This window comes from Diaphorina citri, unplaced genomic scaffold (genome assembly GCF_000475195.1).
Source record: "Diaphorina citri unplaced genomic scaffold, Diaci psyllid genome assembly version 1.1 scaffold3, whole genome shotgun sequence".
NCBI lineage: Eukaryota > Metazoa > Arthropoda > Insecta > Hemiptera > Psyllidae > Diaphorina > Diaphorina citri.
In genome coordinates, this window is record NW_007377442.1 from 287373 (window position 1) to 301313 (window position 13941).

The following is a 13941-nucleotide window of genomic DNA, read 5'->3' on the forward strand; positions in this document are numbered from 1 at the left end:
AATATTATTTGATAGGTATCATCTATCAACTATCAACTCCATGATTCTGCCTGTAATACGAGTATATGTATGTAGATTATCTTTCTGTAAATCTTTGTTTAGTTTATCTAGTAAGATCGCGAGTATCTCCCAAGTATCTGTAGTTCTGGTTTTGTATTGAGAAATAGATCTAGTTGCAGTCTCGCGCGCGGTAGGTATTTCGTTTTTAATTGAATGTAATTATCTGTTGTTATTTTCATTCCTGTCTTGCTGAAACTGTTGTTTTATTGAATGTTTGAGGTTGTTTTATCAAATAGTATCTACTTTTCCCCCCTTTTATTATCCACATTTTAATGCACTTGAGTTCTTATCCAATTTTTCTAAACAATATTATCTACCAAAGAGAAAAATGTACAGGAGTTAAAAAAAGCCTTCAGCAGGTGAAAATTTGACAGAGACTAATACATAATATTGATTCAAGAGAGATGATTCAACTTATGTAAATTTGTAGGTACCTTTGCATGTGAGATATGTATTTAACTAATCCTTTAATATGTTAAAATTAGGTCCCTATATTATCAGACTTTATGTTCAGGTGCACTCCAAATAGTACCTAAAAGGTAATGGTCGTTAAAGGCTATGAGTTTTTGACGGGATGAATTTTAATCTAAGTAAAGTTTATAACCGACCAATCTGTTTGCTTGATCCAATCGATTTAATTCAAACCAAATTTTAACTCAGAATATAGCCCCGGTCATAAAAGCTCAGATGAGGATGCAAAACTTGTTCGTAATGGCTTTATCATTTGTTATAGCATAGATATTACCTTCATTGTCCAGTTAAATGCTGATGTTTGAATCTTTAAATCATTTATGCAAATGTTTAGCAGCATTGTAAATCGGGTTTTGAAAGTGATAAATCTATGATATAATGTCCCCAGAACCTTTGGCTTGTGTCGCTGTGAAGATCCCTATCGATGACTTAACTAGTATTTATGACCTTTGGTAAGCAAGACATCAACACCAACATTAACAGCCTAACCATGTTTATGTAAATCGTGAAATCCATACCGAGTCCCAAGTCAAGGATTGTGTCACTCGTGGTTTTCTCTTACCTCTCTGATGTTCCTATAGAACAGAGTTTTCCAACTTCCATGTGTATGAGGCTATGCGGGCCACATGCTACATTAGCAGGTACTTCACGGGCCACATACACAGGTTAGGGCTCCACATTTTCGTCCACTCCATAGTAAAAGAGAAAAAGTAAAGTCCGATGGGGCCCAACCAAAAAGCTTCGCGGGCCATAAAAATGGTCTGGCGGGCAACATGTGGCTCGCGGGCCACTAGTTGGAAATCGCTGCAACAGAACAAACTTGCAGTACCATTGACTTACTGGGGATGTTGGTAAATAGTTCTCATCTCTTGCAAAGCTCGTCAGAGTGCATCGAGATGGAATCAAACATAACTACTTTGAATTAATTGATGTTTTATCGTGATTAAATCTCTAACTTGAGATTAAAGAGTAAATAAGTTACCTCACTATATTATTAGAGGAAAGTCTAGGAAACCGAGGCCATCTCTGGTGATCACAGTTGAGAAATGAAATTTGGATTTAGAGATTGGATTTATGAGGTGTTTCCTTGATTGTTGTGATACTGTCAGGATGTTGACGTGACATAAAGAATCCAGATCAGGTACCTAGGTACCTAATTTAGATTACAGAATACATTGTATATCCTGCCCGAATAGGGTTAAAAAGTCCCTTTACCTCAGCAGTCTAAACAAGGTCTCGTATATTTTGATGGGAAAATAATAGGTTCAAAGGTGAGAACATTTCATTACAAAAGACCTTGTTTAACTTGAAAAAAAAAGTTCATTCCTAGGGTTCTCCGAGGCTTAGGTGCAGGGGCAAACAGCTCTAAAGAATAGGTTAACAGCTCTAAAGAATAGCTTCTAGGGTTCTAGAGGACTATAATATGTTGTTTAAGGCTTTTTATAAGCAAGTTGATAGAAAATATCAGTTCAGTAAAGGGACTTTTCAGTCCTATCCCAGCAGGATAAACAAGGTATATTCTATCCTATTCCTTTTGACGCACGACGACAGGAAAAAAAACACGTGAACTTATGTGTGACCTCACAGAAATAGCCGTAAACTTGACCGTTCGGTGATCTTCAACCTGATTGGTATTTGGTGCCCTCATCAATGAATTTCGTACAATCATTTCACCAACTAAGTTCAAAGTTTTTGCTCACTTTAATAAAAGAAAACATATCAATTAAAAGTTCAAAGTTGTTTTGTTTTGAATGTTCGGTATTTTAAATACCGAATTGTTTCACGAAATACTTTGAAACACTTGATTACAGAAAAATCTTTCTTTGAAATATATGTATATAATTGTTTCACGAAACACTTTAAAACACGTATTATCTCAGACCACATTAGGAACAGTTTGTATTCTCATCTACATCGTCTACCTTCTCTATCATCATTTCGGTGACCTTCAACCTGATTGGTATTTGGTGCCCTCATCAATGAATTTCGTACAATCATTTCACCAGAACTAAGTTCAAAGTTTTTGCTCACTTTAATAAAAGAAAACATATCAATTAAAAGTTCAGAGTTGTTTTGTTTTGAATGTTCGGTATTTTAAATACCCTGGGAGTTGTTTACCCGTGCTGTTTGTGTTTAATACTGTTGTAAGTAAATAGGAAGCAAAAAAAAAAAAAAAATAATAATAAAAAAAAAACTTCTGAGTTTTAGATTCGGTCGACTTTAGATTAGACACACTTTAGCTTTAACATCTCAAGCTCAAGATGAAGTCAAGAGTCTAGTAAAGTGGAAACAGTTTACCTTGACTTTGTCAAAAGAAACGAATGGTTTCCGGTCATATTATGAAGTCTCAGTTACGTACTCGAACTTCTGCCAATATACCAGTCATTCGGCCAAACTAAGACCTAGCTAACGACCAATTTGGCCAAACGAATAGCTCCTATGCTCCTATCTATCCTGTAAGTAAATATTTAATCAATGTAATATTATTATAATTTTACGTAATTACGTATAAAATTTCATTCGTATCTTAAGGTCCGTTCCCACTTCTCGTTCGGAAGAAAATCGTGTCTTTCATTAGTGGGAACACTTTAATGATGATCAAAAGTGTCCGCGGGCCGGACCTCGAGAAACGTACGGTTTGGCCGCTATTAAACGCCAAATCTTTGAAAAAGCTCAAAAAGAGTTCGCAATGCTCAGGCCCCTGCAGGGTTCCGGAACAGGAATTTTTTACAAACAAGAATTCTGGGTAGTGTTCGGGACAAGTGGGCTGAATGAACCCCCTTGAGACGGCCCTGGGTAAAATTTAATTAGCTCCCATCATGAGTCTCTCATGAATAGCAAAAAACCCGCTCTTCAAGAGTAACTAACTAGCGGGCATCAAGTTTACAGACAATCTTAGATAAAACACAAAGATCTATAGGTGATGACTAATAATAAATAGATATTGCTCATGTATCACTTGTAGCAGGTAGTACAGACATTCTTAAAGTAATAGACAATCGTGGTATTGTGATCTTATCACTAAAGTTAAGCTAGGTCGGGTTAGGTGTGGTACTTGAATATGACCTATCTAATGGACATTGCCATGTTCTGTTTGTTAGAGGATGAACTACATCAGAAGATCCCTTTAGAGATGGTTGGAATCCTCTAAAAGCTGGGACATTTTTTGTGTAGGCATAGGCATGTAAGGAACAACCCTTTAGGACAACAGCTAGCTATGCCATCTCGCCTTTTACGCTGAAATTTACACAGTACCTCAGTTGTCCAGAAGAAGGCTTCGTTCAATAAACCTGAACTTTTGAGTAAATATCGCGTACACACTCAACGATCTATTGAAAGACCAAGTTGAGAGACATGTCGTAGCGTATGTACCGCCTTTAAGGATGTAGCTTCGGACTCGTAAAGTGCCCAGTTCCTCATTGTAATCATCCATTTTGATTCAATAGATAGCTCATAGAATCCTATAATTTCGCTGAATCTCTCAAACATTAGACAAAACCAACACTGTATGCTGAGATGATATGAATCACATCGCGGTAATGGAGCGCCCAATAGCTACAGCCTAATACTGTACAACCTAATCTAGAATCTATACAACTAATTGTAGGAAAGAATAGCAACCTTGAGTCAAGACGTAAACATAAAGAGTCAGAAGACACCTACATTACATTAAGCTAAAAACAAGCCATTCTCTTACTGATATAATATGTATGTGAAATGCCTGATACAAAGATTACAAAGGGAACTTGTACAAAATTTATGATCTTAGCATTTGACATGCAAGGAGTACCTATTGTTACACTGTAGGGATCGTTTATAAAAGCTGATAGAGTAGAGATACCATTCCAGAACTAAAACTGGTTGTAAGGAAAATTGTAAAGCTAGTAAAACCTTACGTAAAGGTTGATAGCTAGTTATTACGGTAGGTAAGTAAATAATGCTGATAGTGGTAATTCCAATGTCTCGAAGGGAACTTTAGATAAGATACCTGAACACTACAGCGTTTGAACTTGACTCTAAAACATGATTGATTTTGACTGACTGCCAATTACGGCGAGCCTTTTTAGACGTTTTTTATTGTCAATTAAAAAAATAAATTATTTCAATAAACGGTCCAATAGAGCTGGAAGTTTGCCAGACACACGGACAGCAAGTTTTGAAAACTTGGTGCAAATAATATGGTAGATAAAAAGATTGTTAGAAAAACGCAATAATCTGATTTTGACGCGCTGCATGTTTGGCCATCAACCACCGACTTTAAGACGCGACGAGACGATTAATACAACAGTTCAAATTGTGACGGATCACTGTAGATAAGCAACATTGTGCCTTTTTGATGTCCGAGGAATAGCCCTCATGTACCCCTATACTCTGTACATGTACCCCTATACATGTACCCCGGTGTAGGTACCCCTATACTCTAGAAATTAGAGGTCCGAGGCGCGTGTCACAACTCTACGACGGAAATAGTCACAAAGACGTGTCTAGTTTCCGGAGCCGAAGAATCTGCTGGAGGTCACTGGCAAAGGGAGGAATGACCACGGATTGACCATGATTTGGTTCGTGTCTTGACTGTCTTGATTACATTATCGGACTCTATCGACTTGCAAGTGGAATAGAATGTGCCTGTCGATACATAATTGGTTTAAAATCAATTCCATGTAATCTTTTTGAGATCAAGATCTTGATCGAGAGTTTTTTCCTCAATTTATCATCTACCTATTTTTATTTTTGTTGATCTTATACTCTTAAGAGTTCTTATTTTAGATCTTATAGTTTCAATTTGACGAGTTCTCGATGTATGGAGTTGTTTACGGTTCGCCGATAGACAACTACACTTTACAGATTAAGGTTTTGTCCAACCGAGTAGAGAGGTAGTGTGTGACTGCTTTAGGGATAGCTCTCTATGCAAAGCAGTGAGGAAGAGCTATAATTAGCTGGGCAGATGGGTAATATCCTTAGCGATCTACTCAGTCAAACTTTGTCTTCTCCGTTGCGTTGTAAGAAGAAATAAACACTTTGAAGTTGATTGAAATGTGTTTAGAATTAGAAGTTAAAACACACTGATCCTGACTCTGACACCCTACTGTCACCACCGTATACCTTCATATTTCTATGTGATTTCGCGTTATTGCTCTACTGATTCACGTCCATTTGATGGTGCAGTCACGACTTGGAACGGTGAGTCTCCAGGATTATATGAAGGTAAGTGTCATATGGGCAAGTCCGGTCCCATTTTTATGTAAGAACCATTGTTCCAATACTTCACAGTGCGTCACTTGCGTAACGATAATCACTCAGCTTACTCAGTAAATAATTGCCACTCCGCTCCCGGATTCTCGATAAATAATTACCCCCTCTGAGTTCCTACATGTTTGGGTTTCCCCCAGTACAATCATCAACAGTTGACGTGCCTTGCATTAATTTTCATGGCGAAAATTTGATGTGAAGTCTCCGATGTTTTTGCCCATTACTTCGGTTTTTTTTTATACTTCTGTAGGTATTTTGTAGACTTGGTTCTGAATTTTGTATACCTGCTCGTAATTCTGTAGGAATTTTGTACAGTATATACTTCTGTAGGTATTTTGTAGACTTGGTTCTGAATTTTGTATACCTGCTCGTAATTCTGTAGGAATTTTGTACAGTATCGAAGCACGACGGATAACCTTGGACGTAGAGGTGCGATCATGAATAGAAATGGAGTTTTAGAAAAAGGTATTCTAAAAGAATACAATATTCTTTGTCTTTGAAAGTTGCATTTCGTATAAATCATCTCTTTGGAATTCCTTAGCTTCCGAACAGTTAATGCTTGACTTTATCCGAACAGTCAATAAAGTGTTACAAGGGCCGCGCCCTAAAGAAAACAGATTGAGTAAGGCTAGGGATACACAGTTCTGTGTTGAAACCAAATTCACTTAGGAAACGGTGGACAAATGGTACCAACAAATACGGTGTGGTGTCAGAGTGGTATTAAGGCATCAGATGAGAGTATCCCCATTTTTACTAAATTACCTACTTTCCTTTTCGAGATTTTGTCCATACGAAAGAAAGTCTCACTTTCGAATAGTGGGCTCTAACTCTAACCTAGGGTCACCCCATATGCTCTACCATCGACAACGGAGCCATTAGCATAATTAACAGGTTCATCTCTAGCTGGAATTGATTGCGTGTTAAATCCCCATGAATTCGCCAATAATTGGGTAAATAAACCTGCAACTCCAATGGCAGATTATTTCTGATTTCACCGATTAGGAACGTCAAGAAAGATGACCCCAATTTGAACCGACTATTGTTTGTATGTCTGTAATAACTGATATTATTGTCGGGATCTGTCTGGATTTTACACGCGCCATGGTTTTTACCAAAGACCATCTCGTAATAACCAAAGTGGTAGGCTGATTGAAATGATGGTCTTTAAAAAGTCGCAATTTGGTAGGTAATCGAGGACTCACACTGGCGGAGTCCAGGCACGTAACCGCTCTTTTCTACCATGAGGTTACAAGTTTGATATAACTTGGGCCACTATCAGGTGGACCTTTTCAACCATACCTGTCAGATCCACCTAATAGTGAGTGGCTGACCTAAGGCTGAGTTCTACAATCATGTTGAGACCTCCAATAATGATTGGAGACTAAGCCCTAACAGGCTCCAAGTAGGTACCGTCTTGTTTTACGTATTATAATCTAATTTTTCTTCTGTTGCAGATTTTAGTAAACGTGATTTCCAAGTATGAAGTCTCCACTTCAAGTCTTCGTATCCTTGGTGTGTTTACTAGTGCAGGCTGAACACGTGAGTTTCAAATTTCTTAATTTCAAATTATTTTATCAAGAGTGATAGGTACTTGTCCGGTTGAGAATCGCACTAGGCTTGTACTTCGGACTCTTCGGAGGGCCTGAGTTGAGGGCTCGACAGAATTCAAGTTTTTTCCTTTCTATGCTTGGAGTTCAGAGTATACTCAATTTCTTGAAATCAATATAATCAATAAATTAATTGAGTAGCGACTTCACTATACATACATAGTGTAAAAAGCGACTTTGAATTCTGAATCTATGTCTGCTTGAGCAGGCGTTCGGTAGTGTCCTTTTGTGGTTATCACTGTGGAAACGATTCTGATGATTCTGAATCAATTATTATTATTGATCAATAAAATAAACTTTCTTCTGTTTTCCCAGGCTTTGTCCACTCCTCTACCTAGACCACATCATGAAATACACGTGGATCTCATTGATAGTATATTCCAGGTAAAGACTCGAGAACACACCAAGAAGGGTGGATTTCACCAATACCTTTTCAGCCCTTAGAATAAGGCCTTTTAAGGTAACAGCCTGTTAAGTTCCATTTGATTTGTATAGGTTTAACAGGGCTGTTAAGCTAACAGGCTGTTCGCAACTAAAAAGAAGGGTGGTGAAACCCATCCTAAAGATTATTTAATTGTATTGAGCATCGTGAGTAATCAATCGGTTTAATATCAGAATGCTCTACGATGTTTGTTATGTATCCCACTTTTAGTAAGCATCCTTATCTACTGAATTGGGGATTAGTAATTCTGGATATTTGGTGAAATGTGATAGGATTCCCAGTCCCCATATTTCACCAACGATCTAGAATTCCCATGGGGAATTTCAAAATCTTGTTGAATTTCGTGATTTAACATGGTACATTACATTAAAATGGGGGACTTTTCCAACGAAATTATTTAACACGGTATCTTCTTACGATGATTTTTCATTCCTAACCCTCTTATTTTTCCCCACAGATCCCCATTCAAACCATAAATGCTGTCGGAAATCTGCTCAAGAACGTTCATCAGGCCAAACGTAACTTCCTCACTGTAAACGTTCAGATAGATCACCCAGGCAAACCCTCTGGGGGCAGTTATCATCCAACATCCAGTAAACCGGTAACCAAACCAGTTTATCCGGACTCGAAACCAGGAACTCCTTCGGAATCGGGCTTCCCTGATTATCAGCCGGATTACAATCCAGTCATTCCGGATAGCTCTTCAGCCCGCCCTGTATCTGGTACTACAAGTCTTAGTTTCCCGGATACCAAACCAGAAGCCCCAGACACGAAACCAATAGAGGGTAGCGAATCTTCAGCGCCATCGGATGAAACGACCTCAGGAGATACCACCTTTGTGACAGACTTACAGACCGCCTCCTCTGTAGCTCCCCCTTATAGACCTGCCCCCGCCCAACCGGACACCAATCAAAGAGTCCCTCCTGCTCCAGCTGTACAACCCCCTTACACACGAACCCCGAATGTACAACCCCTTTCAATAGATGTGGGCGGGAACTTTGACAAGCCCTCATATCGAGAGAAGAACTTCAAGGAGTATGTTCAGAGAAAGTTGGCCGAAAAGAATCTGCAAGATAATCGCATTTCGCACACCTTCTAAGAATTGGGAGTTTTCTCAATCCAAGATGTACGAGGGAGATTTCACCTGATGAACTGTTTGTATTTTAACGAAATGGGTACAAATTACTTCTTTAAAAGAGTACGTTTCGGGGATGCTCCTGATCGCCATATTTTTGTATAACAATATCATGTTGTTTTCTAAAGAAACGCTAAATCACAAAGTAAACTGCGGAAGCTTACATTTGAGTTATTCTTCATGAGTCATATTGAAAAAATCCATGACAATGAGAATATTTTAGGTGTAGTTTTCTCAAGTGATCTAGTTTTGAAGAAGTGGAGGGGAAGGAAAAAAGCTGAATATATATTTTTTTGTACGTTTATGGCCATATTTTACAAGCCTCAAACATGGGATTAAATCATTAAAGTATTATTCAACCTCAGAAAAATGTGTGATCTTTATTTTCTTAACGACAACCGTCCATATAGAATCACCTAAAATTATTTTACTTGAAAAATTCCGTCTCACGCCTTGGTTTGGTTTTCAGTCTAATGGTAAGTATCCACATTGGCAGATCTTGGTTTACTCTTCATAGTTTCCAACTGCTTCTGCAACTGCTGTTTCTTCTCTTCGAGTAATTTCAGTTGTAAATCTTCTTGGTCCTCTTCTATAGTCATGGGTCTCTTGTCGTCAGTTTTTTGACTTCCGCCGTCTACATTTGAAACTTTTTTCTTCAAATGATATCGTTTTACCGGTTTCACAGCAACTTTACTGCCCTCGCCCTGAAATGCCCAAAGAAAAAGTAGGATTAGCTTTGGGATTTAAACATTTTGTGAACCCAGAAGTCCATTAATTTAAAACCATTGTCATTTATTTTATGTTTTTGCCCAATATCAGACTCCTAAAAGATATCATAAAATTCCTTTTATACGCTGGGTGACAAAATTAGCCGATCGCTCGTATTTTTGGTTTTTCTCAAACTGCTGTTCAGTGTACATTTTTTTTCGGGAAAACCATCATTAATGTTATTTGTTGTAAAGTTTAAAACTTATTCCGCAAGAAAAAAAAGGATCAGTTTTTTTGCTGAAAATGCATGTTTCTGGAGATACATGTAAAAAAGGAATGATCTTTAAAAAGTTCCGGTTGGGGCCCAGAGAATTTTTTTAATTTTTACCAGTACCTAGTAAATCATTGTACTGTGTTCTTTTCTAAAGCACCTGGTTCAAAAATGGTGTAAAAATATTGAGGAGAAAAAAAAGTTACGTTAACATTTACCTCCAGAAACATGCATTTTCAGCAAAAAACTGATCCTCGTTTTTGATTTTTCTTTTTTTACTCGCAGATTATGTAGGTATGTGGTCTTGTGGAATAAGTTTTAAACTTTACAGCAAATAACATTAATAATGACTTTCTCGAAAAAAAAAAATGAACACTGAACAGCAGTTTGAGAAAAACCAAAAAATACGAGCGTTCGGCTAATTTTGCCACCCAGTGTAGTATCTACTTACTCCTGCTTTCGACGGACCATCCTCTGTATGCGGAGTTTTAGCATCTCGTTCTTTCTTCACCACAGACACGGCTGTTTTCTCCTTGGCTCCCATGACTTCGGCTGTCTTCGGCTTCACTGCCTTAGGTAGAGCGACTGGAATTCTTGCATTTCGCTTCTGGTGGTAAATTTCCACGTAGTTCTTCCGGGGCGCTTTCGACATGGTTCTTCGAAACGAAGTACTTGAGGTGTTGCATCTGACATTGTCGTTGGTGGTGGCAGGTCTCTTAGGTTCCCCCGGCTTTGGGTGATCGCTGGCAGAGAATATTTCCTCCGATTGGGTGGCCTTTTCCGATAGCAAATAAGTTGTACAGCCTTGATCATGTTTTTCTAGCTGTGCTATTTCCACTTGACTTTCTTGTTCAACTTTTCCTTTCGAACCTCGACTGGAGTCTTCTTTTTGGTCACGCTTTATGACACTATCTTTGGGTGCAGCATTTGTCAGAGCCTTCTCGCTTTTTTGGATGGAAATTCCAGAAGGCTTACTTTTGGTTTGCTGAGTTTGATGAGCGCTATGTTTGTTTACTGTTGAGCTTTGAATAAGTCCACTTGGTACATTCAGATTGGAATGTGTTTCTTGACTACTAACGTTGGATGGTGGATAGTTAATCTGGATTAACTTTTGGCTTGTAATATTTTGAGCAGTTGGATGATGGACTGATACTGACTTTTGTTTTGCCTTGTTTTGTATTTGAGGACGATAGATGGAGGTTGATTTGTGGCTCAGCTCAGCGGTTGACTTTTCGCTTGCAACATTTCCTATCGTGGTCTGTATTGGGGTGCGCGAGTTATTCGACTGTTTATTAACACTTTGGCGTATTGTAGGATAGGTTGACCTAGAGTTTTGGCTAGCTACTTTGGAGGCTAATTTTCGATGAATTGTCATCGACTTTTGACTTGAGTTGATTTGAGCAGGTATACGACGGACCGCGCTATTTTGAACGCTGTGTGCTTTCTGAAATAAATGAGGAGGTAAACCATTGTTCTATGAAACTTTTTTTATCACGAAAAAAGTAATCTGATTACATAAGTATATTGGTATAAGTAGTGGTTTGTTTAGACTGTCAGCTTAGAACAAGGTGTCCCATTATGCTAACAGTTTAATTAGAGAGCACCTCTTTATTGATATAATTTTGTTTACATTTACAATCTGGTATGTAGGTACCTATTCCAGGTACAAAGGTAGGTTTCCACTTTGTTTCCACTAAAGGAGTATCTCACGACCAGTATCCCAGTTAAAGTTACCTTGCGTACTTTCGGTGAATTCTTATCACGAAATTTCTCTGTACCAACGTCACCAACACCTCGTGTTTGCTTCATGTAAAGCATTTGCACACTTTTCATTGATGTCGATTGTGAGTTTGGTACCTTCTCGCCCGTAAGATCCTTTCCTTTCTTCTGATTATAACTTGTGTTGCTATGGCAACTTGGAGCGTTGTTTTCATTTCCTTGGTAACAGCGTACGTTACTTTGTGAACCACCACAATGGTTTCCTTTCTTCTGATTATAACTTGTGTTGCTATGACAACGCAGGGTGTTTACGTTTCCTCGGTAACAGCGTACGTTACTATTTGGATGATTACAACTTGCGTTACTATGGCAACTGGGAGCATTGTTTACGTTTCCATGGTAACCATCCCGATAACCCACATTACTATGTGAGCTAGGACATAGTTCATATCTCTGAATCGCATCATAGTAGTACTGCTCCTCGTCACTTAAATCCCCAACTATAACGTCCCCTCTACCTTTAGTATCCCTTTCACTTGTATAACTAACACCTGATTGTTTGGAGGCAACAGAGCACATATCACTGGCAGGACTATTAGTGCCCTCAGCAGATTTGGACACTGTATCTTTCATCACCTTTTTCAGTTTCTTGGAGCATTTCTTCTTGTACTGTTCCAGGTAAGAGCATTTCTTTCGTTCTTTACGTGTGATTGTGTGGCTGATAAACGGGATTTTCTTTTTGGGATAGCCACCTTGTTCAGGTTTGGTTTTGTCTGGAATCCCAAGGAAGTCACGAACTGTATTAGTGTAGTGCTTTTTTAAAGAGGTTTGATTGAGGGAACTGTAACTGCTGAGGTCTTATCGTCCCGAAACCGAAGAGAGAAGGAGGATAGAAGAAAGCCAGCCGTTCCGAGAACGCACCGGATTAGTTTAGGATCCCCCCGGACGGAAATCAAACCCACAACCTAGCGCTTACAAGGCAGGCGCACTACCCTCCAAGCTAAGATTACGTACAGACCGAGTCATACTATCCTAGATCAAAGCAGAGTAAACTTTCATCCTAGAATCTAGATAAAGCCCTTCACTATCCAGTCCATAATTTTACCTTTTCGCGATTTAGTTTGGTCTTGAAAGAAATCGAAAGCGGAGAAGAATCGATCAAACTTATCAAAACAATACCCGTCATCACACTGGATTTGCGGTGAAATGTCCTCCTTCTTTACATCAGCCTTGTCCAAATCTGCTTTGGAGTCATTTGATTGGTTGATATTCGAATTCGCATTCACCCGAGGCTTATAGGGTTCGTCTTTCTTAATATTAGTATCCAAACTATCTATTTCGCCACCTTCATTCAAGCTGTCTACTTCCATTTTCCCATCCAGGCTATCACTTTGAATATCCGCATTGGAGGTGCATTCTTTATCAAGGCTGTCTATATCGATGGCTTCATTAGAGCGTGGGATATTTTCCAAGCTGTCGTTCTCGATGGGTGTATTTAGCTTTTCTTTGTCCAAGCTATCTGTTTCGACATCTCGATCATTGTTAGTGTCTTCTGAAAGGAGAACAGTTGGTAGATCACATAATGTGTCGAGCTCTCGAATGCACGGCCAAAGTTCGAATTTTTTTTACAAGTCCACAGAAAAAATAGAAAGTAATAATGTTTGATAGGTCTTATCGTGCCAAAAAAAGACCTGAAAGGATAGGAGAAAGCCACCCGTTCCGAGAACGGCACTTTCTCTCTAGGATAAAGTTCGCCCCGGGTTGGAATCGAATCCGCAATCTAGCGCTTACAAGGCAGCCTTCCAAGCAAACTAGGCTGGAAAATAATTCTCTTTTGTGACTCTTATCCTTTCGTACATAGCTTTGAATGGTTTTCAAAGGAAAATTTGGTAATTAAATCAGTAAAAGTACTAAAAAAAAAACACCCTCGTACCTTCAAAGTTGGGCAGTTCACTCATGGCCACATATTTGTTCACAAAAATGATGCAATCCACTTAAAACATGGTTAAAACGGCAAAAAATCAAGTGTTAGTAATTAAAATCAAAATAGGTTCCTGTAGATCACGGAATTGGTTACACCAAAATAATTTGACAGTCTGTGGAGAAATTTTTAGCCATGTATGTGGCTCTGTGACATGGGGAAAATTCAAAGTTTCTGGCTTCCTACTTGGAGAAGAATGAAGGGGCTGTCAATCATAGAAACCGAAAATAGGTAAATTTTCTAAGGAAAAAAACAACCCAGGGTTACCTGTGAACAAAGTTTCCTTTCTAAATAACG

General features: G+C 38.6%; 2 protein-coding genes across 5 annotated transcripts; one reads left to right on the top strand and one right to left on the bottom strand.

The window, feature by feature from the left end:
- Positions 1-92: 92 nt before the first annotated feature.
- Positions 93-9296, top strand: LOC103512930 (vegetative cell wall protein gp1-like). 2 transcript variants are annotated; one of them, XM_008477757.3, is made up of 4 exons: positions 93-190; positions 7236-7320; positions 7704-7772; positions 8288-9296. In XM_008477757.3, exons 2-4 carry the CDS (start codon positions 7261-7263, stop codon positions 8927-8929), a joined length of 771 nt encoding a protein of 256 aa, XP_008475979.1. In that variant the 5' UTR covers positions 93-190; positions 7236-7260; the 3' UTR covers positions 8930-9296. The 2 variants fall into 2 exon arrangements, with proteins under 2 accessions (XP_008475979.1, XP_008476051.1); XM_008477829.3 differs by lacking the exon at positions 93-190 and adding an exon at positions 959-983.
- Positions 9034-13817, bottom strand: LOC103513084 (protein PF14_0175-like). 3 transcript variants are annotated; one of them, XM_026826908.1, is made up of 6 exons: positions 13597-13816; positions 12769-13215; positions 12029-12436; positions 11679-11980; positions 10396-11388; positions 9034-9669 (listed from the first exon to the last, which is right to left on the bottom strand). In XM_026826908.1, the coding sequence occupies exons 1-6, from the start codon at positions 13619-13621 to the stop codon at positions 9436-9438; spliced, it is 2409 nt and encodes an 802-aa protein (XP_026682709.1). In that variant the 5' UTR covers positions 13622-13816; the 3' UTR covers positions 9034-9435. The 3 variants fall into 3 exon arrangements, with proteins under 3 accessions (XP_026682709.1, XP_008476214.1, XP_008476144.1); XM_008477992.3 differs by having other exon boundaries at positions 11679-12436; positions 12769-13212; positions 13597-13817; XM_008477922.3 differs by having other exon boundaries at positions 11679-12436.
- Between the last annotated feature and the right edge of the window lie 124 nt (positions 13818-13941).